The sequence below is a fragment of the Macaca nemestrina genome, chromosome 1, assembly GCF_043159975.1.
Source record: "Macaca nemestrina isolate mMacNem1 chromosome 1, mMacNem.hap1, whole genome shotgun sequence".
Lineage (NCBI taxonomy): Eukaryota > Metazoa > Chordata > Mammalia > Primates > Cercopithecidae > Macaca > Macaca nemestrina.
The window spans coordinates 56,258,176-56,284,937 of record NC_092125.1 but is presented as its reverse complement, the minus strand read 5'-3'; the positions used below and the strand labels follow the sequence as shown (position 1 = coordinate 56,284,937).

The 26,762-nt window shown below is 36.6% G+C and overlaps 1 protein-coding gene across 3 annotated transcripts in view; it reads right to left on the bottom strand.

Annotated features, from left to right (window-relative positions):
* Positions 1-26,762, bottom strand: part of LOC105484949 (NIMA related kinase 7) — a 151,118-nt gene that overhangs the window by 54,244 nt on the left and 70,112 nt on the right. For 2 of the 3 annotated variants that reach the window (XM_071077634.1, XM_071077633.1), the window contains one exon: positions 15,544-15,684. The exons of the other annotated variant lie outside the window; for it this stretch is intronic. In XM_071077634.1, coding sequence (XP_070933735.1) covers positions 15,544-15,684 — 141 coding nt within the window. The remainder of the gene's footprint in view (positions 1-15,543; positions 15,685-26,762) is intronic. 3 annotated transcript variants of the gene reach the window in all.

The window sequence follows — 26,762 nt, the reverse complement described above, 5'->3', positions numbered from 1 at the left end:
ACTGCACAACCTTATGAGGATGATAATAGTAGTATTCCCATTTTACAGATGAAGAAGAGAAGCTTTAGAAAGCTAAGGAGACTGACAAAAGGTCACACAGCTAATCAACAGAGCAAGCAGAATTCATTCTTAGAATTATCCGTCTAGAACCCAAGCAGTGAACTATTAATCTGTTCCATCAAATCATGTCTAAAAGGTCTGATGTATGCATTTTTGACAAGGGTGCTATCATTTCAAGGGGGTGAAATTTGGTTCTTTGAGGAGAAGGGTAACAAAATTTTACTCTATTAAGTATAAAGTATAGATACACATACAGTATTGCACATAAACAGATGTATTTGTGGAATTAAAATTTCATGGGTAGAGGTAATTGGGAAGAAATGCCTAAAAAGGCAGTTTGAAGGGAAGATAATGAAGTAAAGGTTGAAAAATATTAACCTACCATTAAAAACATAAAAATAAAAAATACAATCAAAAAGGTATTTCATGTGTCTCTGAAAACACAAATCTCTCAAGGTTCTAAGTGTGTGGAAAATAACATTTAAAAAAGCAATATCTTAGAAAAAAAAATCTAAGTCAGTACTGCAAGGTGATTAAAACTCTAGTGACATAACAAATTTTAAAAAATGACATTTTTAGTAATCAGCTTGATCAAGTCTTCCTGATTCAGCCAGCTAACATTCCAAGAAAAGGTACGATGTCAAAGGAGTGGCAGAATCCAAGTCTTTTTAATTAGAGAAGTAGTTATTAGACACCAGCAGAGAGGGCTGGCCTCTTTACACATGATGCTTTGAAATTCATTGCAATCTTATAAGATAGGTAGTACTGGCCACAATAACAAAATGAGGATTGAGGCTCAAAAATATTAAATAATATGCTTATGATCATAAAACTAGTAAATGACAGAATCTTGAAGCCAGGTTGTTCTAGCTCCACAGTCAGTGTTTTCTCAATGAGCCAGGCTGTCATGAAGTCTAATGCATACACAACTAGCTAAGAAGTATTAAAATACATGTGTGTACAAAATGTAGCATTAGAGACCTAAGGAAGAAATTCCTCCCATGTAGGGAGGGGGCAGCATTAGAGGTGAAGCTTGAAAGAATTACAGGGTTCTACCAGACAGAAACAAAAGATATCTAATGCATAAAGGTAAATATGGAATAAGGGTGTATAATTACAGCTTATGAGAGGCAACTTTTTCTAGATATCATTCTTACTATCCAAAGATACACAAAGTTCTAATTTTTCTTAATTTAAAAAAAACCATGAAGATATTAGATAAGATTATAAAGCAAAAATAAAATCCATAAACTCACTGCCTTAAAGAATTTTAGCTTTGGCTCAGTCCCTTCTATTTCTTGTACAAATGCATGTGCTTTTACATAGTGAAAATAGCAGTATATAAAATGATATACAGGCTGCGCACAGTGGCTCACACCTGTAATCCCAGCACTTAGGGAGGCCAAGGCTGGCGGATCACGAGGTCAGCAGATCGAGACCATCCTGGCTAATATGGTGAAAATCCATCTTTACTAAAAATACAAAAAAAAAAATTAGCTGGGCGGGGTGGCTGGCGCCTATGGTCCCAGCTACTCTGGAGGCTGAGGCAGGAGAATGACGTGAACCCGGGAGGCAGAGCTTGCAGTGAGCCGAGATTGTACCACTGCACTCCAGCCTGGGTGACAGAGTGAGTCTGCGTCTCAAAAAAAATTAAAAATAAAAATAAAATAAAATAAAAAATAAAACTATATATATGCTTTTTCACCAACATTATTTTGGTTCTACTACTTCTAATGAAAACTTCAAGTATAAAATTTACGTTCTGCAACTTTTAATGTAAAATAGTTGAGCACTGCATACTGTTTAAGATTTGAAAAAATATAAAGCCTTAACTAGTTAATGGTTTACAAAAAGAGACAGACTAGATTACATCAAGGTTTCTCCCACTTAATCAAATAACAGAAGAAGAAATATGTATGCCAGTACATACATTGAAGAGAGTTAACTTGTTTCTCCATTAGCAGTAATTCTAACCATGTCAGCCACAGTGAACTCATGTTAACTACCATGATTTCAGAATGGAACAGAATGCAACACAATGAAACAACAGCAAGGAAAGGAAAAGGGGCTGGGGTTGGTGGGGGAAGGAAAGGACTATGAGTGGCAAATCACTATCATGAAGTTCACATAAAACTATCTAGTGAGACATGTTTTGGCAAACATTAAGCTGTTGTATACATCAAGTTTTGACAAAATGAGCAAGATATAAATGGACACCAATAGCAGGGGTTAAAAAAATACCAGTATTAAAGAACATACCATATGACACCATTTATGGAGGAAGGAAAAATCTTGTGGAAATTTTCTCCAAGAGCATCATAGTTTTAACTCTACACACAAATGATTAATATGAATAACCTGATCCTGAGTACAGACAAGCTTAAACTGTTAATGTCCACCCTTTCTACATATAAAAATCCATGCTGAATGCCACCTTACTATCAGATTTTATTACAGCTACAAATAAGAAAACCATCTTGCAGTCCTTTAAGATGCACAGTGTCAGATGCAGAATGCAGACAGCAACACAGAAAATTAACACGCAAATTGTAAGTGCTACTTGTTCAAAGTGATGTAAGAACCTTAATGGGGGTGAGTATGGCTGGCTGGAAGGGCTCTCAATAACTGATTTGTATAAGCAGGAATGCGTAATGCCATTCAGAAAAAATATATATATATACACACACACATATATATACACATATATATGTAAAATCAAAAGTTCTTGAATTGAAGGAATAAGCTTTACATTTAGCAATTTCACATAGAAATGCCATTCATTCCCCCAAAGGGATTACTATATTAACATGTTAAACAATAAAACAAACACTAATGGAAATAGAAAACTTTGAACTTGGTATTAGTTATAGGTATGAAACACACACACACAGACTACTTGCACTTTAAATCAAAATGGCATGAGAAATAACTGATTCTTGACACATCATGAATGCTGATGCCCTTCTCAGGAAATGCTATTTACAAGGAATTTGAGATAACTCAAAGATATACTGGAAAGCACAAAACTATAAGTATATTAGATCTTGATGGAATTCCTGGTATTTTTGTTTGTTTGTTTTAGGAGACAGAGAAAGAATAATGCCCATACAGTACCAGTAATTAAAATGAAGAAAATCACAAACTTGGAGACATATATGTATCTAATCTCTCAGTAATCAATGTCTCTATGATGTGGAACATTTTTAAAAAACAAAAGAGGGTGAGTGAGATGAGAATGAATAATTTATGTATGAGTTTTAGGAAACCATAATGAGATACAACATATCAAGATAGAAACATGCTACATAGAAAATCTTTAATTCAAGCTACAAAAATTAATTTAGAATTACAATTGACTTTTATTTTTAACTGAATTTTCAATAATATCAAAAGTCACTCCTCAAACGCAGGGAGAAATAAGCATTGTTGGCACATCTAAAGCAAAACTAAATTCTGAGTCAAATATACTTAACTGGAAATACAGAAGTATCTTTCTTTTTCTCTTAGCCAACAAGTCAAGATGAAAATAAATAATGAATATTTAGATTACGTGATTCCCAAACAAAGATTCAAAGCTGTCTGATGATTTTATGAGCAAGAAAAAGCAGTATGTCTTGGGTGAAAATATGGACTTTGTAAGAATATTTTGTATATAATATGTACAAACAAGTCTTCAGGAGGCAGCATTTTCACTCAGCTCTACCAAAGTTTCTTCAGGTTTTTAAACTCATTTTATACTTGGTAAGAGCAAGGGATGAGCTGTGGTTAGGCAAGTAATGACTGATAAATTCTTGGTATTCTCTGAATCATTTTAAAGGTTTTCTTTTGTCATCTTAAAATTTTGCCAAAATTACTCATAGCTAATGAAACTGAAAAGGTTAACACTAGATTTCTTTAAAAGGAAACAAAATCCTTCAAGTAACTTAACAGAAATATCCCCTTAAAAGGGCATATGTCAAATTGTTAGAAGAAAGACCATTTAAAATGCAGAAAACAAAGTACTCAAAAATATATACTAAGCAAATTTTTTCGTGTTGTTTTTGTTGTTGTCATTTTTGTTTTCTGAGACAGAGTCTTGCTCTGTCTCCAGGCTGGAGTGCGGTGGTGTGATCTCGGCTCACTGTAAACTCCGCCTCCCAGGTTCAAGCGATTCTCCTGTCTCAGCCTCCAAGTAGCTGGGACTACAGGCGTGTGCCACCACACCCAGCTAATTTTTGTATTTTTAGTAGAGATAGGGTTTCACCATGTTGGCCAGGATGGTCTTGATCTCTTGACTTCGTCATCCGCCCGCCTCGGCCTCCCAAAATACTGGGATTACAGGCATGAGTCACCGCGCCCGGCTCTACAGCTGGAACCTTCCTATCACTACTCTTCAGATGACCGACTCCTTATCCTCCACCTCAGCTTAAATTTCACATTCTCAGAGAGGCCTTTGCTGCACACTCCATCTAAAATGCTCTCCTCCATCTAGTTTGTCTCTAATAACACAGTATGGTCATTTCCTTTTTGGCTATAATTATTTGATTTATTTTTTGCTATAATTATTTGATTTATTGTCTATTTCCCACACAAAAATGTCGGATTTAATTATTGTGTCCCACTATTGCGTCCCTAGTGTCGAGTACTGTGTCTGCCATATAGCAGTTTAATCCCAAAATGTTAAACATTCCACAAAACTGGAAATCTTCTGTTTCTTATCCACTTAGAAATGCTTAAGATTGCAAGTACAAGTAATTAAAATTAAAAAGCTTTACTTTTTAAGATAAAAGCCTATTCCACCTTGACAAGTAAAAACTAACATTAATTTACTAAATTGTTCTGTATTTTTTAATGTCATTTATGAATTATTCTTACAAATGCTTAGTTTTCATTTATTCAAATAACAATTGGAAATTGAAAGGAAGTCTATAGAGTAAATGATGAAGTTCATAAAAGCTACAAGATAAATTTGTTAATCACAATGAACACTGAAAAAGAGAATGAATACAGAGCCACAGAGGTTATGAATATATTAAAATCACTCTATATATTATGGAAGTGCTATCATTGTTCACAAATTTCTGATCATATATAATCCTAATTTCTAATTATATGCAAACATGCAGAATCTAAAATTAACATGGGTAAAAAAGTAATTTATTAAAAGAAATTAAAAAGTTATTTGCTTGAAAAATACTTGAAAGCAACTAGCAAACGTAAGTAAATAAAAGGTAAGCATTCAATATCAAAGAATACTTTGGGGAAGACTTTTTGAGATCACCTGAATAAAAATGTGAATCTGAACAATATTATCACTTTATGTTTATTTGTATAAATACATAAAGTTTCTTTTTAGCTTTTCTTCCTAAAAGAATTCTCACTGACAATGGCTGTCACACAGTAAAATAGTGTTATCTAGAAATATAGTTAAGAGCAAGCAAAGAGAAATTAAGCATTAATGAACAAAGGATCAAAATACCTCACGTATTATTTAAAAATGAGAGTAACTATGGTCAAAGAACTAAGAAACAGAGAGACCCAAAATTCACCCTACTGTAACACTATGTCAGACTGATAAAATAAAAACCAACTTCAATCCTATAGCTCTAATCAATGAGCAAAATATAAGAGATTGTATATACCAGATCAAAAAAAGTTTTTGATAATCTTCCAACATAAAGAACGTAAGTTTTGAGAGCCAGCTCACAAACTCTGTGAAGCCTCTTTCCTAAGCTCCTCCTCACACCTGTTCTCTTCAAGGCTGCTCCTATCACAGTGCCTACCTCATTATGTTAGTGGTGTCTTTGTTGTAACCCCACTAGAATCCCATGAGTCTCATTATGTTTATCTTAATTTTCCTAAAGCCTTATCCACCGACCAATAAACACTAGGTGGTCAATAAATACTGGAGGAATGGATTCAATGATCAGCAGGAAGGGAAGCATTAAAGAAGGAGGCAAGAGAGAAAAAGTTGGTACAGAGAATTTCACAATTGTTCTATTAGTTAAGGCACCATCTTATTTTTTTTTGCAAATGAACCATGACGGGATACAGGTACATTTTCAAAAAGATTGGTTAATGTTGCCATATACTGTAGGCTCTCAGATCCCTTTATGATTTCCAAGAAGTAACATGCATTTAGCACACACACTCTTCTTTTCCATACAGGTAACAGGCAAACTTGCAGTAAAATGGCCAGAGCTGAGCACATCCTTTGTTAACGGCCCTGAATAAGTGAACTAAATGGAGTGGCACAAAGTAGGGAAGGGTCTTAAAAACTAAGCTGAGGATTCTGGATGTTATCTCATTAAAACTTTGTAAGCAGATAAATGAATGATAAAACCAATAATTTAGCTTATGAACTCAACCAAAGTATTCAAGGAGTCTAGTGGACCTGGGAACGGTAATACAGTTCTTGAGACAAGTAATATAGCCTTAAAATAAAAAGTGGCATGAAAAAATTCAATATGTAATTCTTTAAGGTTTTTTGTAAAGAGTTAGGTTAGCATTCTTCAAAAGGAAAAGCTTTGGTCAGCAATATTTTAAATTTTTTTTTATTTTAAGCTGCAGAAATGATTTTTTAAAAAGAAAGAACCATAGGTTTTCCTGATCAGCACAAGTGTAATGCATCACAAGTATCAATAATATGTTTAAAATGCAAATATATTTCTCCTTACAAAGATTTAAGGCACTGCTCCCTCATAAATAAGCAAAGAATATCTTCACAATATCATTTCTCTCTTCTATGAAGCAGTTAGGTTTAAACTAGAAGATGTCACAATATCAACACTAAAGCAGAAAGGAATGGGATAATCCAAAAGAATAAACTTTAACTTCCTGCAGTAATTTGAGGTTTATCACAGCGTAAACAGAGGCAGCTAGAGGGTAATATCCAATTAATACTGAAGGGAAATACAATTGTGCAAATTAACTCACACTTATCCAAATTTCCAATCAATAGAAAAATGCAGCAAGAGCTTTTTTTCTGCTTCCTTCCACCCCCTCCTCCATTCTTTCTTTCTATTTCTAATAAGAAGGTTCTGTAATGTAAAAAATAATCACTAGAGACAGAACTGAGCCCTCCTTTCCACACTCAGATTCAGAGAAGGGATCCAAGAGTCCCCAGAGACCTCTAAATGTATCTCAATCCATCCATCCTCCCATCTTGACAACCTGTGGCAGATTGGCAGCTATGTTCTCTCCGCTCTATTCTGTATGTTGAGCTTGAAATGTTATTTTGAAAATAATGTATTTTGAAGATTGTTACTCTGCTTGAAAGTCCACAGTGCATCCTCAATTGCCTACAGTTCAAATTCCTCTGCCTGGTTCCAACGCTCACCACAATCTGGGCTCACATTTATAGCCTGGCTTAAGTTCCAATTCCACCAATTCCAACAGCTCAAATTGACATCTCCATTCTGTGAACTCTTATTTAAATCAGGAACCCATGCCACAGGGTTTAACATTAAATTGTTCTAGATAGACTCTTTTTCCCCTGGAGGGCAGGAATAATACCAATAGTTTCTTTTTTATTTCCCTGGGTGCTCAGAAATCATAGTACAAATTTAATACATTTTAAAAATGAATCGAAGAGTTCTTTTGTAAGGGAATAATTGTTCCAAAAGTAATCTCTTTCATAAACACTAATAACTACATTCCATATTGTGTTTTCTTAAGCTCTGAGTGGCATATGAAAACAGAGAAGACTGCAATTCTTATATGCTGCTGGTGAAAACTTACACCAGTGCAACTCTGGAAAACAATTTGGCATTAACTTGCAGTACACATGCATCCCCTGTGGCTCAATCATTTTCATTCTTAAGCACAAACAAGAGAGAAATTCTTGTATGTGTATACTAGGAAAGACATGAGAATATCAGAGAAGCATTGTTTGTAATAGCAAATAACTGTAAACAACTTAAACAGCAATCAACAAGAACAGGGGAATATTATACAGTAGCAAAAAGGATAAACTACAGCACACGCACCAACACAGACAAATTCCTCAAACATGATGCTATCTGAAAAAAAGTAGGCTCTGTGAGTGTGTGTGTGAGATACATATATAAAACGTGCTTCATTTATGTAAAGTTCAAAAAAAATACAAAAGTAAACAATTTTATTTTAGAAGTTCATACTAGTGTAGGAAAAACTATGAAGAAAAACAAAGGAATGATAAACATTACATTCAGGATATGGTTATCTCTGAGGGAAGGGAGTGGCACACACATGTTGAAAATATTTTTAATATTTATTTCTTAAGCTGGTTTGTGGATACGGGGATATCTCTATTATTATTTACATCTAACACATACACCATATAAAACCTTTTATAAATCATTACTGTTTCATTTTTAAATGTAAATTAAAACTGTTCATCTCTATATTGGCTGTCACAAGTATACTAATCACCTTAAGAAGTTTAAAGAAAAAAAAAAAAGGACATTTAGATTTCACAGGTCTCTGCAGAAAAAAGATAACAGACTTGCAAAGCAAAATAGGCTGTAGCACGTGTGAAGAATAAGTATTACCATAATTGAAAAAGGGAAGTAAAAGTGTATGAGTCACTGTGTGATTTATTGTTTGATGTCATGCACACTGGAAGGCAGAAAGACAAGTACTTTCTAGGCCAGAGGATCTCATTAGGGCAAGTGAAACTTACAGGGCTCTGGCAAGTGAGCATTCCAGGGTAGCTCAGTGGGACTGCTACTCCAGGGTTAGGGAAGGACTTGGAAAGAGGAGCTGGAGCAAGATAAATGAATTCAAAAAGACAGAAAAGGGTCTGGATTACAGAGCAAATCTGATTCCAGAATGACACAAATACAATAAGGGATTTTAAAGTTAGGTATCCATGTTCTAATTTTATCTGCCTCGTTTTTATTTCCAAGTAAATAAAGTTCACTTCATTTTCCTTTCATTTTTTTTGCTGGTATATTTTAACTTCCATTTACTAACTTTGGGCAGTACATTTTGTGACTCTAGTTTCTGACTACAGTGCCTACAGCTGTAGAACTTCAGTGAGTATTCCACAGCTAGTTAAATGTCCAGGTAGAAGTAATGGTGATAACTCAAATCTGTCTCTTAAAATCTAGAGTTGTGAAAGCTTTTTGAGGTTCAATACCAGCTAAATATTTAAAGCCTAGAAACAGTGTTAAAACTAATATTTCCATTCTATACTACACTTGATTCTGGCTTTTAAAATACAGCGTTCATTCTTTCCCAGCATTCTCTTTTTTTTTTTTAATTTATTTATTATTATTATACTTTAAGTTGTAGGGTACATGTGCATAACGTGCAGGTTTGTTACATATGTATACTTGTGCCATGTTGGTGTGCTGCACCCATCAACTCGTCATTTACATCAGGTATAACTCCCAATGCAATCCCTCCCCTCTCCCCCCTCCCCATGATAGGCCCCTGTGTGTGATGTTCCCCTTCCTGAGTCCAAGTGATCTCATTGTTCAGTTCCCACCTATGAGTGAGAACATGCGGTGTTTGGTTTTCTGTTCTTGTGATAGTTTGCTAAGAATGATGGTTTCCAGCTACATCCATGTCCCTACAAAGGACACAAACTCATCCTTTTTGATGGCTGCATAGTATTCCATGGTGTATATGTGCCACATTTTCTTAATCCAATCTGTCACTGATGGACATTTGGGTTGATTCCAGGTCTTTGCTATTGTGAATAGTGCAGCAATAAACATACGTGTGCATGTGTCTTTATAGCAGCATAATTTATAATCCTTTGGGTATATACCCAGTAATGGGATGGCTGGGTCATATGGTACATCTAGTTCTAGATCCTTGAGGAATCGTCATACTGTTTTCCATAATGGTTAAACTAGTTTACAATCCCACCAACAATGTAAAAGTGTTCCTATTTCTCCACATCCTCTCCAGCACCTGTTGTTTCCTGACTTTTTAATGATCGCCATTCTAACTGGTGTGAGATGGTATCTCATTGTGGTTTTGATTTGCATTTCTCTGATGGCCAGTGATGATGAGCATTTTTTCATGTGTCTGTTGGCTGTATGAATGTCTTCTTTTGAGATATGTCTGTTCATATCCTTTGCCCACTTTTTGATGGGGTTGTTTGTTTTTTTCTTGTAAATTTGTTTGAGTTCTTTGTAGGTTCTGGATATTAGCCCTTTGTCAGATGAGTAGATTGCAAAAATTTTCTCCCATTCTGTAGGTTGCCTGTTCACTCTGATGGTAGTTTCTTTTGCTGTGCAGAAGCTCTTTAGTTTAATGAGATCCCATTTGTCAATTTTGGCTTTTGCTGCTATTGCTTTTGGTGTTTTAGACATGAAGTCTTTGCCCATGCCTATGTCCTGAATGGTACTACCTAGGTTTTCCTCTAGGATTTTTATGGTATTAGGTCTAACATTTAAGTCTCTAATCCATCTTGAATTAATTTTCGTATAAGGAGTAAGGAAAGGATCCAGTTTCAGCTTTCTACTTATGGCTAGCCAATTTTCCCAGCACCATTTATTAAATAGGGAATCCTTTCCTCATTTCTTGTTTCTCTCAGGTTTGTCAAAGATCAGATGGCTGTAGATGTGTGGTATTATTTCTGAGGACTCTGTTCTGTTCCATTGGTCTATATCTCTGTTTTGGTACCAGTACCATGCTGTTTTGGTTACTGTAGCCTTGTAGTATAGTTTGAAGTCAGGTAGCGTGATGCCTCCAGCTTTGTTCTTTTGACTTAGGATTGTCTTGGAGATGCGGGCTCTTTTTTGGTTCCATATGAACTTTAAAGCAGTTTTTTCCAATTCTGTGAAGAAACTCATTGGTAGCTTGATGGGGATGGCATTGAATCTATAAATTACCTTGGGCAGTATGGCCATTTTCACGATATTGATTCTTCCTATCCATGAGCATGGTATGTTCTTCCATTTGTTTGTGTCCTCTTTTATTTCACTGAGCAGTGGTTTGTAGTTCTCCTTGAAGAGGTCCTTTACATCCCTTGTAAGTTGGATTCCTAGGTATTTTATTCTCTTTGAAGCAATTGTGAATGGAAGTTCATTCCTGATTTGGCTCTCTGTTTGTCTGTTACTGATGTATAAGAATGCTTGTGATTTTTGCACATTAATTTTGTATCCTGAGACTTTGCTGAAGTTGCTTATCAGCTTAAGGAGATTTTGGGCTGAGACAATGGGGTTTTCTAAATATACAATCATGTCATCTGCAAACAGGGACAATTTGACTTCTTCTTTTCCTAACTGAATACCCTTGATTTCTTTCTCTTGCCTAATTGCCCTAGCCAGAACTTCCAGCACTATGTTGAATAGGAGTGGTGAGAGAGGGCATCCCTGTCTTGTGCCAGTTTTCAAAGGGAATTTTTCCAGTTTTTGCCCATTCAGTATGATATTGGCTGTGGGTTTGTCATAAATAGCTCTTATTATTTTGAGGTACGTTCCATCAATACAGAATTTATTGAGCGTTTTTAGCATGAAGGGCTGTTGAATTTTGTCAAAAGCCTTTTCTGCATCTATTGAGATAATCATGTGGTTCTTGTCTTTGGTTCTGTTTATATGCTGGATTATGTTTATTGATTTGCGAATAATGAACCAGCCTTGCATCCCAGGGATGAAGCCCACTTGATCATGGTGGATAAGCTTTTTGATGTGTTGCTGAATCCGGTTTGCCAGTATTTTATTGAGGATTTTTGCATCGATGTTCATCAGGGATATTGGTCTAAAATTCTCTTTTTTGGTTGTGTCTCTGCCAGGCTTTGGTATCAGGATGATGTTGGCCTCATAAAATGAGTTAGGGAGGATTCCCTCTTTTTCTATTGATTGGAATAGTTTCAGAAGGAATGGTACCAACTCCTCCTTCTACCTCTGGTAGAATTCAGCTGTGAATCCATCTGGTCCTGGACTTTTTTTGGTTGGTAGGCTATTAATTATTGCCTCAATTTCAGAGCCTACTATTGGTCTATTCAGGGATTCAATTTCTTCCTGGTTTAGTCTTGGAAGAGTGTAAGTGTCCAGGAAATTATCCATTTCTTCTAGATTTTCCAGTTTATTTGCGTAGAGGTGTTTATAGTATTCTCTGATGGTAGTTTGTATTTCTGTGGGATCGGTGGTGATATCCCCTTTATCATTTTTAATTGCGTCGATTTGATTCTTCTCTCTTTTCTTCTTTATTAGTCTTGCTAGTGGTCTGTCAATTTTGTTGATCTTTTCAAAAAACCAACTCCTGGATTCATTGATTTTTTGGAGAGTTTTTTGTGTCCCTATCTCCTTCAGTTCTGCTCTGATCTTAGTTATTTCTTGCCTTCTGCTAGCTTTCGAATGTGTTTGCTCTTGCTTCTCTAGTTCTTTTAATTGCGATGTTAAAGTGTCAATTTTAGATCTTTCCTGCTTTCTCTTGTGGGCATTTAGTGCTATAAATTTCCCTCTACACACTGCTTTAAATGTGTCCCAGAGATTCTGGTATGTTGTATCTTTGTTCTCATTGGTTTCAAAGAACATCTTTATTTCTGCCTTCATTTCATTATGTACCCAGTAGTCATTCAGGAGCAGGTTGTTCAGTTTCCATGTAGTTGAGCGGTTTTGATTGAGTTTCTTAGTCCTGAGTTCTAGTTTGATTGCACTGTGGTCTGAGAGACAGTTTGTTATCATTTCTGTTCTTGTACATTTGCTGAGGAGTGCTTTACTTCCAATTACGTGGTCGATTTTGGAGTAAGTACGATGTGGTGCTGAGAAGAATGTATATTCTGTTGATTTGGGGTGGAGAGTTCTATAGATGTCTATTAGGTCTGCTTGCTGCAGAGATGAGTTCAATTCCTGGATATCCTTGTTAACTTTCTGTCTCGTTGATCTGTCTAATGTTGACAGTGGAGTGTTGAAGTCTCCCATTATTATTGTATGGGAGTCTAAGTCTCTTTGTAAGTCTCTAAGCTTTATGAATCTGGGTGCTCCTGTATTGGGTGCATATATATTTAGGATAGTTAGCTCTTCCTGTTGAATTGATCCCTTTACCATTATGTAATGGCCTTCTTTGTCTCTTTTGATCTTTGATGGTTTAAAGTCTGTTTTATCAGAGACTAGTATTGCAACCCCCGCTTTTTTTGGTTCTCCATTTGCTTGGTAAATCTTCCTCCATCCCTTTATTTTGAGCCTATGTATGTCTCTGCGTGTGAGATGGGTCTCCTGAATACAGCAGACTGATGGGTCTTGACTCTTTATCCAGTTTGCCAGTCTGTGTCTTTTAATTGGAGCATTTAGTCCATTTACATTTAAGGTTAAGATTGTTATGTGTGAACTTCATCCTGCCATTATGATATTAAGTGGTTATTTTGCTCGTTAGTTGATGCAGTTTCTTCCTAGCCTCGATGGTCTTTACATTTTGGCATGTTTTTGCAATGGCTGGTACCGGTTGTTCCTTTCCATGTTTAGTGCTTCCTTCAGGGTCTCTTGTAAGGCAGGCCTAGTGGTGACAAAATCTCTAAGCATTTGCTTATCTGTAAAGGATTTTATTTCTCCTTCACTTATGAAACTTAGTTTGGCTGGATATGAAATTCTGGGTTTAAAATTCTTTTCTTTAAGAATGTTGAATATTGGCCCCCACTCTCTTCTGGCTTGGAGAGTTTCTGCCAAGAGATCTGCTGTTAGTCTGATGGGCTTCCCTTTGTGGGTAACCCGACCTTTCTCTCTGGCTGCCCTTAAGATTTTTTCCTTCATTTCAACTTTGGTGAATCTGGCAATTATGTGTCTTGGAGTTGCTCTTCTCGAGGAGTATCTTTGTGGCATTCTCTGTATTTCCTGGATTTGAATGTTGGCCTGCCCTACTAGGTTGGGGAAGTTCTCCTGGATGATATCCTGAAGAGTGTTTTCCAACTTGGTTCCATTTTCCCCCTCACTTTCAGGCACCCTAATCAGACGTAGATTTGGTCTTTTTACATAATCCCATACTTCTTGCAGGCTTTGTTCATTTCTTTTTCTTCTTTTTTCTTTTGGTTTCTCTTCTCGCTTCATTTCATTCATTTGATCCTCAATCGCAGATACTCTTTCTTCCAGTTGATCGAGTCGGTTACTGAAGCTTGTGCATTTGTCACGTATTTCTCGTGTCATGGTTTTCATCTCTTTCATTTCGTTTATGACCTTCTCTGCATTAATTACTCTAGCCATCAATTCTTCCACTTTTTTTTCAAGATTTTTAGTTTCTTTGCGCTGGGTACGTAATTCCTCCTTTAGCTCTGAGAAATTTGATGGACTGAAGCCTTCTTCTCTCATCTCGTCAAAGTCATTCTCTGTCCAGCTTTGATCCGTTGCTGGCGATGAGCTGCGCTCCTTTGCCGGGGTAGATGCGCTCTTATTTTTTGAATTTCCAGCTTTTCTGCCCTGCTTTTTCCCCATCTTTGTGGTTTTATCTGCCTCTGGTCTTGATGATGGTGATGTACTGATGGGGTTTTGGTGTAGGTGTCCTTCCTGTTTGATAGTTTTCCTTCTAACAGTCAGGACCCTCAGCTGTAGGTCTGTTGGAGATTGCTTGAGGTCCACTCCAGACCCTGTTTGCCTGGGTATCAGCAGCAGAGGCTGCAGAAGATAGAATATTTCTGAACAGCGAGTGTACCTGTCTGATTCTTGCTTTGGAAGCTTCCTCTCAGGGGTGTACTCCACCCTGTGAGGTGTGGGGTGTCAGACTGCCCCTAGTGGGGGATGTCTCCCAGTTAGGCTACTCAGGGGTCAGGGACCCACTTGAGCAGGGAGTCTGTCCCTTCTCAGATCTCAACCTCCATGTTGGGAGCTCCACTGCTCTCTTCAAAGCTGTCAGACAGAGTCCTTTGCGTCTGCAGAGGTTTTGGCTGTGTTTGTTATTGCCCTGTCCCCAGAGGTGGAGTCTACAGAGACAGGCAGGTTTCCTTGAGCTGCTGTGAGCTCCACCCAGTTCCAGCTTCCCAGCAGCTTTGTTTACCTACTTAAGCCTCAGCAATGGTGGGCGCCCCTCCCCCAGCCTCGCTGCTGCCTTGCCAGTAGATCACAGACTGCTGTGCTAGCAATGAGGGAGGCTCCATGGGTGTGGGACCCTCCCGGCCAGGTGTGGGATATGATCTCCTGGTGTGCCTGTTTGCTTAAAGCGCAGTATTCGGGTGGGAGTTACCCGATTTTCCAGGTGTTGTGTGTCTCAGTTCCCCTGGCTAGGAAAAGGGATTCCCTTCCCCCTTGTGCTTCCCAGGTGAGGCAATGCCTCGCCCTGCTTCAGCTCTCGCTGGTCGGGCTGCAGCAGCTGACCAGCACCGATCGTCCGGCACTCCCCAGTGAGAAGAACCCAGTACCTCAGTTGAAAATGCAGAAATCACCGGTCTTCTGTGTCGCTCGCGCTGGGAGTTGGAGACTGGAGCTGTTCCTATTCGGCCATCTTGCTCCGCTCCCCCCCTGACTTCCCAGCATTCTCAACTTAAGGCTATCAGTACCCAATCATTCAGGATATACTTTTATCATCTATAATTCACATAGTATAATTTTACATTGATTTACATAATTAAAATCATCTTACCTGCACTTTTTTTAAAGCTACTGGTACTCCATCCAAGAGACAGGCTGCTCTATAAACTTCACTAAATTGTCCGCGACCAATTTTCTTTTCTATTCGAAAGTTGGCTAATGTATTATAGCCCATATCCGGTCGTAAGGCCTTCTGTAATTAAAAATGTCAGAAAAATTTTCAATCACACAATATACACACAATACACACAATCGCTGATCATTTTCATATATGTAGGTGACACCTAGGGTAAGTTTGCAGACATCCATTCACTCAACAACAAATATTTATTGAACTTATGCCAGGCACTGTCCTACACACTGATGATACAGTAGCAGACTAGAGAGACAATAATCCCTGCACCTGAGGAACTTACATTCTAGTGAGGGGAATAAACAAGGAATACATTAGAACATATATATAATATATATTTTTATATATATTATGTGAGATAGGAAAGCCTAAAAAGAAAAAGTTAATTAAATAAGAAGGATACAACATGAACTTTTAGATAGGAACTCCTTAGAACTTGTCTTTAGTTCACAGACTATAAACTTGTCCCACCCAACCTAGTATTTCTCTGATATTTCTTTTCTTTTGCAAAGATCTTTGAGTTGAAATGGACCTTACAAAAATATATAATCATTTAGTCCAAACTGTCAACTAATGCATGAAATACTTAACTTCCTGACAGTTATTTAACTTCTTCAAAGAATATGTCCAGTGGCAAGAAGTTTACTACCGCACTATGCTGGTTGCTAGGGAAATAGAGATGAATGAGATATGATTTCTGTCTCAAATGGCTTAAGTAAATACATAGAAGAGGCTCTTCACTATGCTATGAGAGAAATAATTATAAGATATTGGGGGCAGGGGCACAGTGGCCATCCCCATTTTGAGACAAAACTCAGGTTATAAATTTTACCGATTGTCTTAGTTCTTTTGTTCACTTTTTTGTTCATGGACTCATTCATTCAATATTAAGTTATGGGGTAAACACTAACTGAACATCTACTACAGTCAGACACTGTCTATTGCTAAAGTTGGAATATTACCTTTTACATTCCTGATGGCAATCATTTTAGCATCTCTAGCTATTTAAAATATAACAAAAAAAGCCTATTTTAACTATCACTTGCCCTTATATCTTCTCTTTTTTGGCTACACATGCCTGAGCCTTTTCAAGATTCCTGAAGTACTGATGAGCACACTCTTCCATGCCTTTTACCATTCCCCTCGCACCCACAGTCCCCTCTGTACTCTCCAAGCCAAACATGACATTCTTGTGGGGCCAGGCTAGTGCACCCTCTAATGAGACTGAATATTTAAGACCTATTAATGCAAAGATGGCACTGGTTCGTGAGCACATTACATTCAGCTTAAACTCTTAGGCCTTCAAAGAAACCTTTGATAATTATGGCTGATGGCACCATAACCCGGACTTACGCAGAAGGCTATTTTGATATATGGGCCAAACTTTGCATTAACCCCTAGTACATTTTATCTTTTAATTTCACTATATATATCATGCTAACAAAAACTGTAAAATTCTGCCAAAGAGTCACTATAATTCAAATCCAATGTTTTCTCTTTAAAAAAAGAAGCAATGATTTGTTTTTGTACATTGTTTTCTTCTTCTAGAAGCCCAAAATACCGTCAAGAAAAAGATCATGCTTCCTTTAAAATATGCAAAACAATGAGAGTACAAGAAACGTTTCAAATTTCAAATTCATTTCATAAATATAGAACCATAAGATAATTGTTATAATTACTACAACAATGATAGAAAGTCCCATTTTCATCCCCACAACTTAGCAGGCACTGTATATCAGGACTTTAAATGCCATCAAATTCAATTCTCTCACCAATCCCATAATGTAGATGTCATCAAACCAAGTGAATGTCTAGTTGATTTCCAAGTATAGCCTATGCCACACTGCCATGTTATTAAGCAAAGTCACCTTTAATATGACCCAATATTACGGGAACCTACATGATGATCCACAGATATTTTCAGTGTTAAGTCTTTTGACTAAAAAAAAATAAAAAATAAAGACAAAAATGGAATAGAAATGTGTTAAAAATGAAGATGAAAAAGCATATCACACTAAGAAACATAGAACAAAAATAAAATTATCATATAAAGGGAGATAACTTGCCATGATGTTCATTTGCAAATGGATTTCTTTTCATAGCCATTGAATTTACAATTAAGTGTCAATGTGACAAAATGATATATATGTAACAAAGAAACTCACAAAGTACCACTTCTCAAATATATCCAATGGCTATTTGGCTTTTTTTTTTTTACGTTTTTAACTTTAAATAAAGGTTTTTTTTTCTTTTAAAGGAAACATGTTTTAAATTGTCTATGATTGCCTAATAATTGTTTATACTGACGCACTAGAATAGTCTGTGTCATCTAATAAGTATAAATCCTCTTATACACAGAGATCATTCTTTCACTTAATGAAGATTTGTCAATCTCAACAGCAAAATACAGCTTCATCATTAGAAGGAACACTATCAAACGATTCAGATACTTTAAATTTGACTGGGAATTCCATCTTCTGTCTGCACAATAACTTGACAAATATTAGCGTGAACTGCTAAGGCAGTGTGACAACCGCATGCTGAGAGCAAAGTCTCACTAATGTGTTTTGGCATGCAGGTTTGTAATCACACATTTACATATGCAATGACCTACATTTGCATGTCAGATCACACACTGTCTTGGTTTATTAAGACTGGGCACCTCCCTGTGCTTGGCCGCCAGAGTGGCGAAAGAGGGCCAGAGGGCGGTGTTTTTTGGCAGTTGAGGGATGAACTGCCACCAAGGATTAGGTTGATATGGCCTGAGCATTAGACACTTCATTAGACGTAATCTGTTTAACAGTGGGCAGTGTATGTAAACTTCACAGCCCATTTGCGGCACCTTTTTCCCCCTATGGCCTTTCTTCAAAGGGCAGTGTGGGTGAGTGACAGCTTGTCTCATCTGCTCCCATGTCCTGTCACCCAGTGTAGATGTGGAAAGCTGACATGAGAAGGAGCATAGCTGCACATCTCCCACTACCCTTGGGTCTCTCTGCCACACTGCAATTTGTATAAAAATAAGCTTGTATAAGAGGAGGTCTCCTTTAGCAGATCATCAGGCAGGTAATATATACATACATATATACTTCGGTAGTGATTATAGTATATTGTTGTCAATGCCACACTTCATTTTGCTGAGTTACATTCCACTGTAGGTAGCATTAAATTAGGGGCTTTAAATAAAAAATGGTATCATCAAATGGGTTCCCACTCAAGTAAAGAACTATTTTTAGGAAATAGCTATATTCTCTTTATTGAATGATGTTCTATGTCCCATATGTTTTAAGTTACTGGGAATAAAATAACTCAGCAAAATACTGAGATTCAAATCAGCATGAAATATAAACCAAATAAAATCACTTAAATTGACGTTTTGCTGTTCTCAGTTTGGAGTGTAAACTGAGTCTCAGTTCCTTGAAGTTCCTTAATGACCCAGGTTTTTTTTTTTCTAAGTGGCACAAAATGGCTTTTAGATTTGAGATGAGTCACTTAGACGACCTTCAACTTTTATGGAAGTAAAACCCCACTTTGTTTCTTCCACTATCAAATGAGGATAATGATGCCTTATCTACGACAGAAGGCTTTTCAAGTCACTTTTGCACCTCGCTATGGCCCCCTCCACCAGCTGCACCATGTATTTCCCAAGTGCAATGTGAACTCTGGCCTCATGCCCATGGCATTGCACTTGCTTCTTCCCATGCTTTCTGAATAACTTCCTTTTTCACACCCAGCAAACCACAGCTCATCTTTGGGATTCAGTTCCATGTCAGCTCTTCTAAGGAATCATCTTCAACTCGCTCAGGCAGCTTTATTGGCTTCTACCTCTGTTTCTGTAGCAATTGACAGTAGTCATTCAACTCTATCAAGACACATACAAACTCAGGCACCATGTTGGGTCCTGGATCACACACACTTTTAATTATTTGTTTATACAGCTGACTCTTGAACAACACAAGTTTGAACTGTGCAGATCCACTTATATGTAGATTTTCTTCTACTTCTCCCCTCCCTGAGACAGCAAGAAACCCCTTCTCTTTCTCCTTCTCCTCTGCCTACCCAATGCAAAGACAATGAGGATAAAGATGAAGATCTACTTTCCACTTAATGAATATTAACTATCATTTCTCTTCTTTATGATTTCCTTATTAACATTTCCTTTTCTGTAGTTTATTGTAAGAATACATTATATAATAGACAAAACACACAAAGCATGTGTTAATTGACTGTTTCTGTTATCAATAAGGCCTCTAGTCAACAGTAGGCTATTTATAGTTAAGTTTTTAGGGAGTCAAAAGTTATATATGGGTTTTTAGCTGCACAAACTACCCTCTTGTTGTTCCAGGGTCAACTTTGTATATACATTTCTCCTTCCAGACACTGAGTTTCTCAAAGGTAGAGTCCAAAGGGTTTTTTTTTTTTCTTAGCTTTTTATAGAAACGCCATGAAGTAGAGAATAAATACTAACTCTGTTAATGTATTTGAAAGAACTAAATGAATGTAAAAGGCCCAAAATACATAGGGCATGACTATAATTATCTACAAGCTCTAAGTAGAATCTAGTAGAGAATCAGTATACTGTTCTGGGTTCTTATTAACAAACTTTTTTTAAATGTGAATACACTCTAATCACATTAACAAGAGATCTTACTAACTAATTGGGATTAACTTCTACATATTGGTCTGTGTTTACTGAGTTTCCTTCACACAGATACTTTTCATTTGAAAATAAAATTCATTCCGTTTGCCACTGGTTCTTATTTTCACAGGTGCAGACTCCTTAAACAGTAACTTCCCAGGACTAAATTAATTTCTTAATTTGCTTTAAATTTGAAGGCAAGGACACTTACTGAGCAATAAGATAATTCAGGATAACATTATGATGATAATCCTCTCTGGGGAAATTAGAAGAGTCACAGCATGAACTCAATAGTCTCCCCAGAGAGAAAATTATGTCCTGATAATTCCTCGAGGTATTGTTATCAATGATTTAATATACAAGCCAGTATTAATTACAATAATTAACACCATTAATAAGGTTTTCATTGTTACTGCAAATTCATCTCTTACTGGTGATTTTCCAGAGCCACTTAATTAAATAAACTACCTTATATTTTATATTGTTGCATTTCTCCAAAATTTAAAACTAACAAAACTTTAAAATAACTTTCAAATTTTATTTAGCAATAAAGCTCATGCTATTACCTTTTATCTTTAAAAAGGTGTTACCCACCTCCAAACTGCACAAACCAGAACATCCTTTCTATCATGTATTCTACAGACTTTCTGTGATATTTTCTACAGACTTCACTGGAAACCAAAAAAGGCAAATAAACAAAAAAACACCATATGTGCCACCAAGACCTAATTATTAGTGCTTCTTCCTATTTGAAAAATTATCTCCCTAAAATTTTTTAACTATGTAAAATGTAATCTATTCCTAAAGTTTCCTAAGTGTCAGAGACTTACATCAGTTTAGACAACATGCCATTAATCATTAAAACTGGCCTTTTATCAAAGGAGGAAATTTTACTATTGTGTAAGAAAAATGAGTGACCAAATATAACCAGTTATCTAATTAAATTTATAAGACCCTGGTATTTGTAGCATTTAGTTGTCATTAGTTATATTACTAGCATAATAATTATTACATCCAAATGATGTAACCAAAAATACTGATTATCTCTTCTATGTTATCATGAGCAAGATAATTAATTAATGTCAAAGATACTCCCATCTCCCCTACTTCCCTATGAGCACGACCAGCTATACCTGATAAAGTTAAATATGGAGAGAAAAAGCCTTTTACTGAAAGACAGAGACAGAGAGTAAAAGTGGTTGTTAACAATTTATTCATTTATTCCACAAATATTACTGGAGGGGGATACAGCACAAAGACACTAAAAAGGCAATAAACAAATATATAATTTAAAAAAGTGGTTACATGTATAATGAAAGACAAATTCTGAAGATATTTATATATTTTAATACTCATTTTAAAAACAGGGCTCATAAAGAAAGAGGACAGGTTGATTTGAAACCAAGTTGTTCACTCAACAAATATTTATTGAATGCATACTATGTGTACCATTCTGGGACTACTATGTGTACCACGCTGGGACTAGTGAGAAAGCTTATACCTAAGAGAAGAAAAATAATGAACAAAATAAGTGATAAGGTGATACATTCTATGGAGAAAAATATGGCAGGTTGGACATACTGCGTGAGTGGGAAGGTTCCATTTTCATTGAGTGATCAAGAAGGTGATATTAAAGTATATACTTGAAGAAGATGAATGAGCAAGCCGATGGGAAACTACTGAAAGGCTTTAAACAGATGTGACTGAAATATTGCTATGTTGGGAATAGATTAAAGGGGAAAGGAGCAAGGATGAAAACAGATCAATTAGGAAGATACTGCAATAAGATAGGTGAAAGATTAAAGTAACTTCAGAGTAGCAGCAGTGGAGAAGAAAAGAAGTGCTTAAATTCTAAATGTATTTTAAAGCTTCGGCCTATGGTGAATGCTAACATTAAATATGAGATCAGAGAAACAGGAGGAAGGTAGTAATGGCTCTAAGAGTTTTAGCTTTAGCAACTGGAATGACAGACTTCCTACTGAGAAGGAGAAGATGGTGGGTTGTCAGTCTGGAAGGAAATATTTAGAGTTCAGTTTGGGCCACATTAGGGTTGAAACATGCAAATTTGATGCCAAGTAGGCAAATGGATATATGAGTTTGGAATTCGGGGCAGAGGTCCAGGTTGAAATACAAATTTAAGAGTCACCAGCATAGAATCATGAGACTGGAAGAGAACACAAAGTAAGGGATATAGAGAGAAAAGAGCTCTAAGGAACTGAGCCTTGGGGCACTCCACTGTTAAGTGTCACCTTCTCAGAAGGTGAGAAGAAATCAATAGAGGGACCATTAAGACAAGAAAACAACAAGATTCCTGGAAGCCAAGTGAAGAACAGGTTTCAAAGAAGAGAGCATAATCAAGTCTACCAAATGCATCTGCTAAGTAAAATGAGGCCTGAAAACTGGCACTGGATGGAGCAAGAGAGGTAACTGTGACTTGACAGGAGCAGCTTAGGTGGCACAATGGGGTAGAGAGCTTAATTAGAGTAGATTTTAGAGAGAAAGGAGAAATGGGAGACTGAACTACAGAAAAACCTTTCTGGGAACTTTGCTATAAAAGGGAGCGGAGAAATAGGTCAACAACTGGAAGGAAGAGTAACTTAGACTGTTTAAGGGGTTTTCTTTTGTTTCATTTTGTTGTTTAGAGGGGAGAAATAATAGCATAGTAGCACAGACTCAGTAGAGGGGGTGCACATGGGAGGGTTGGCCCTTGAGAGCAGTGTGGATAGTTCATCTGGTAACAACAGAAAAGGCAGACGGTGTGAATACAGACTCTGGGAGGAGGATAACTATGGTAGGAGACTGTGGAGGTTCTCTTCTGACTGGCTGGTTCAGTTTCTTCAGTAAAATAGGAGCAAGGGCATCAGCTTAGAGCTAGGATGAGGAAAGGACATGTTATGGGTTTGAGGACAGAAAAGATATCAAGTGGGAGAGTTTGGAGCCAGGAAAGTAGGGAGTGGATGAGTTAAGGATGATTGCTGAGCAGCATTAGGCTTTACTTGAGTTTCATGGCCATAAATTTAACCTACAGCAAGAGTCCTCTTCCCTCAAAAAAGCTATTGTTCATTCTGTACCATCAATAAAGTTATTCAATAAAGGAAACTGTTACTAGGAGAATGTAACATCTAAATTTCTGAAAAGACTTCTAAAAATAGAAGCACTCTGCTCAATGCCTATGACAAACACGTTGGTAAAATCAGTTGACCAAAAGAAACAAGTTAAATGACACTTACTTCACAAAGAAAGTAACTCCAGAAGATAAGCTAGAGAAAAAAGAAGGTAATATAGTTATCGAGACTAAAATTCATACCCAATAGGGTGGGATACTTTCTTTCTGGCTGGCCTACAATGAACCCTGATTACTACCCTGAACATGCTACTCAAGGTAAACTTTATTTCATCCCTCCACATTCACTTCACAGAGATGCAAAATAGTAAATGGATTACAGTCTGAACTGCCATGAAGCTTAAAGGAATGGTCAGTCTACCTTACAGGTTAAGTTGCAAGACTCCAAGATAAGATTTTCATACTTTCCACACTGTAAGAATAAGGAATATTTGTTTTTCTACCCACAGATCTGAGTGACATGTCTTTTCTCTATCATAAGTAGCCAAAGTATTACACTATCTTCAAATTTAAAAAAAACATAACCTAGGCCTCTGATCACATCACAATGAAAATTAATCCTCCTTCTAATAACTCATAAAAATTCTTAAAATTGTACTCTGATTATAATTGGTTTATAATTAACATTTTGGAAAAAATGTGACTCTACCATAGCCATCTTCAGCCAATAACCGTAAATCAAAATACTCACAAAATGTTAATTGTAAACTTCCATTGTTTAAAATTAGTCTTATAGTAAAGAGTAAAAATTTTACTATTTCCCAGTCACCACCTTTTATATAATTTGAATTTTTTTTTTAAACCTAAATCCACTGTTCCACAAACAAGAGTCCAAAGGCAATGAAAATATACAGAACAAGAATCTAGTCAAAATATCCTTTCAATACCTTCTAGATGCTAGTGGAAGGAATCAAGAAAGGAAGAAAGGAGGAAAAAAAGGGAGGGTGGGAAAGAGTGGAGCCGATAGAAAAAATTTCAAAATACGTTAATAAAGAAACATAAATCTCACATTCTAAAACAAAACAAAAGGAACTTATACTGTACTAAAAATGAGTCCACATATTATGCATTATGGAGTGACAGTATTCACTTTGAAACAAGAAAAAGAATGGATATGCCAAGATATCACTTATAATTATAACAGGGAATTGGTATTTGACACTCAGAAACCTGACTTCCTTAGTTTTCTGTTTATGCCCAGACTTCTACTACAAAAGTGAAAGAAGTCACTGGGCTAACCAGATGTTGCCATATCACCCCCATTACTCAGGTCAGTGGTGTGGAACAAAACAAAAAAAGGTTGTCAAAGCTGAGCAGAGGCTGTCCTTTCCCAGTCTTCTAAAATAATGCTACTGAGAGCAGTAACGTTTTTCAAAGACTTAATAACCAATAATGCCTATAAGCTCTTGTCAGGTAATCTTTCTTTCACTGTCTCACACCATCAGTGTGAATGCAGAGAGGAGGAAAAAGAAATGTATCTCCCTTCCCCCACCTGCCACAAGGCAGCTAGAACCTTGGATGACACTTGCCTGTTTCCAACAGGGAAAGAGGTCCACCCACACAGGAGCAGCAGCAGGAGGCATAAACGAAAGGAACAGTGTGAAAAGAAATGCAGAACTGCTTCTATAATTTTGAAATTTATACTGTGGGGCAGCCCAGTGTCTCACAGGAAAACAATCACTTTTATCTTTCCCTCCTACTGCCACTCCGACCTTTCCTGGTTGGTGAGTCAGTAGGAGGCAAAAATGAAAGTGCTTATTTTTTTCCTCTTTGAAACAGAAGGTTGTTAAAAACTGTGAATCTCAAAATCTCAAAACATGAACTATCTAATTTTTAGAGGTGTTATTTTATTGTCTTTGCTGGAAATAATATAATATGAAACAATAATGTTTGCATATGTGTGTAAAATGAGTCCTAAGAGGTCTATATTTAATAGATATGTTTATTATAATCTTGATAATATAATTTATGACCATAACATAAATATATATGGGAACTTTAAAAAAAAATCTTCTTGAAATTAAAATATTGGCCTTACTTTAAGCTAAGGGGTCTTTTTACTCAATATAGAAAATTCAGACAGGTATAACAAAGAAAAGCAATGTAATAGTGCAATTAAGTAAAGGACTCATTTCATTGAGTCTCTGGTTGGTTTCAATTACATATTCTTATTGAGCCCTTGCTACATGTGAGAAACTAAAGTACCACAGGGCATCCAAGGTAAGTAAGACACAGTCCTTTCCCTCAAGGAGATTTTAATCTAATAAGAGAGATAAGAAAAATGCCCATATAAAAATGACACCAAAGTATCAGAAATACCAGAAGAGAGATGCAAAGAAGATACCACCACATTTCCAAGGAAAGATACTGCTTTCAGAGGATCAGACAAAGCTTTATGGTAGAGACGGCTTTGTTGATGGTTCTTAAAGGACGGGCAGGTTTTAGAAAATTGGAGGGGAAGATGGAGGGTACAAAATGAACAAAGTCACAGAAGCAGAAAAGATCTTTTTTTATAGATGGTTATTCTCTGAACAGTGCTTCTGCGAGAAGTCAACAGATGCACTAAAAATAAAAAAAGGATTCCATAGACAAATTAAGTTTGGAAAACACTAAAGCCTATACCACTCTTCAAAATTCATTCACAATGCACACTAGTGTAGGAAAGGCTCTGAGGAAGTACTGCCACAAAGTTGCTGTTTTCCCCAAGTCTCTTAAACCTACTTGACTACAGAACTCTTGTGAAAGAACACTTATCAATTGCCCAAATGTTTTCAGAAATACTATCCAAACAAAACTGGGACAAGGCTAGCAGAGTATACGTGAGACATATTGTAGAATGCCTCAAACACCAAGCTGAGAAATATAGTCTTCAGGAACAACAGCAATAAAAATGAGGTATCGCCCTGACATGGGGTGGCGACTGTTATTTTAAACACGTCATTACACATTAGCTTTATGACAAGCATTCACACTGAATGCAGGATGCTAAATAATGAATATATGTACATTTTTTACTAAAAGATTTTTTCACCTCATTTTATGTTATTAAATACAAGAAACAAGCAAATATATCACAGGAGAAATACACTACAAGTGAGAGGGAGAGAAAAGTAACCATCATGGAAGGCAGCTGTGGGCAAGGCAAGATCAGCCCACTAAAGCAGGGGCAGGTACAAAATGTACTGGCACTGGCACTTAGGCGCAGTCTCATCTTTTTTTTTTTTTTTTGTCTTCCTTCCCTAAACCTAATACTAATGTTCAGAGCTTACAGGTCATTCAAATAAAGTTAAAAGCTAAAGCCGCCTTTTTGTTTTCATGTTTGCCAACGGGAACTAAGCATTATCAAACAATATTTTAAAATAAATATTTCTATCGAAA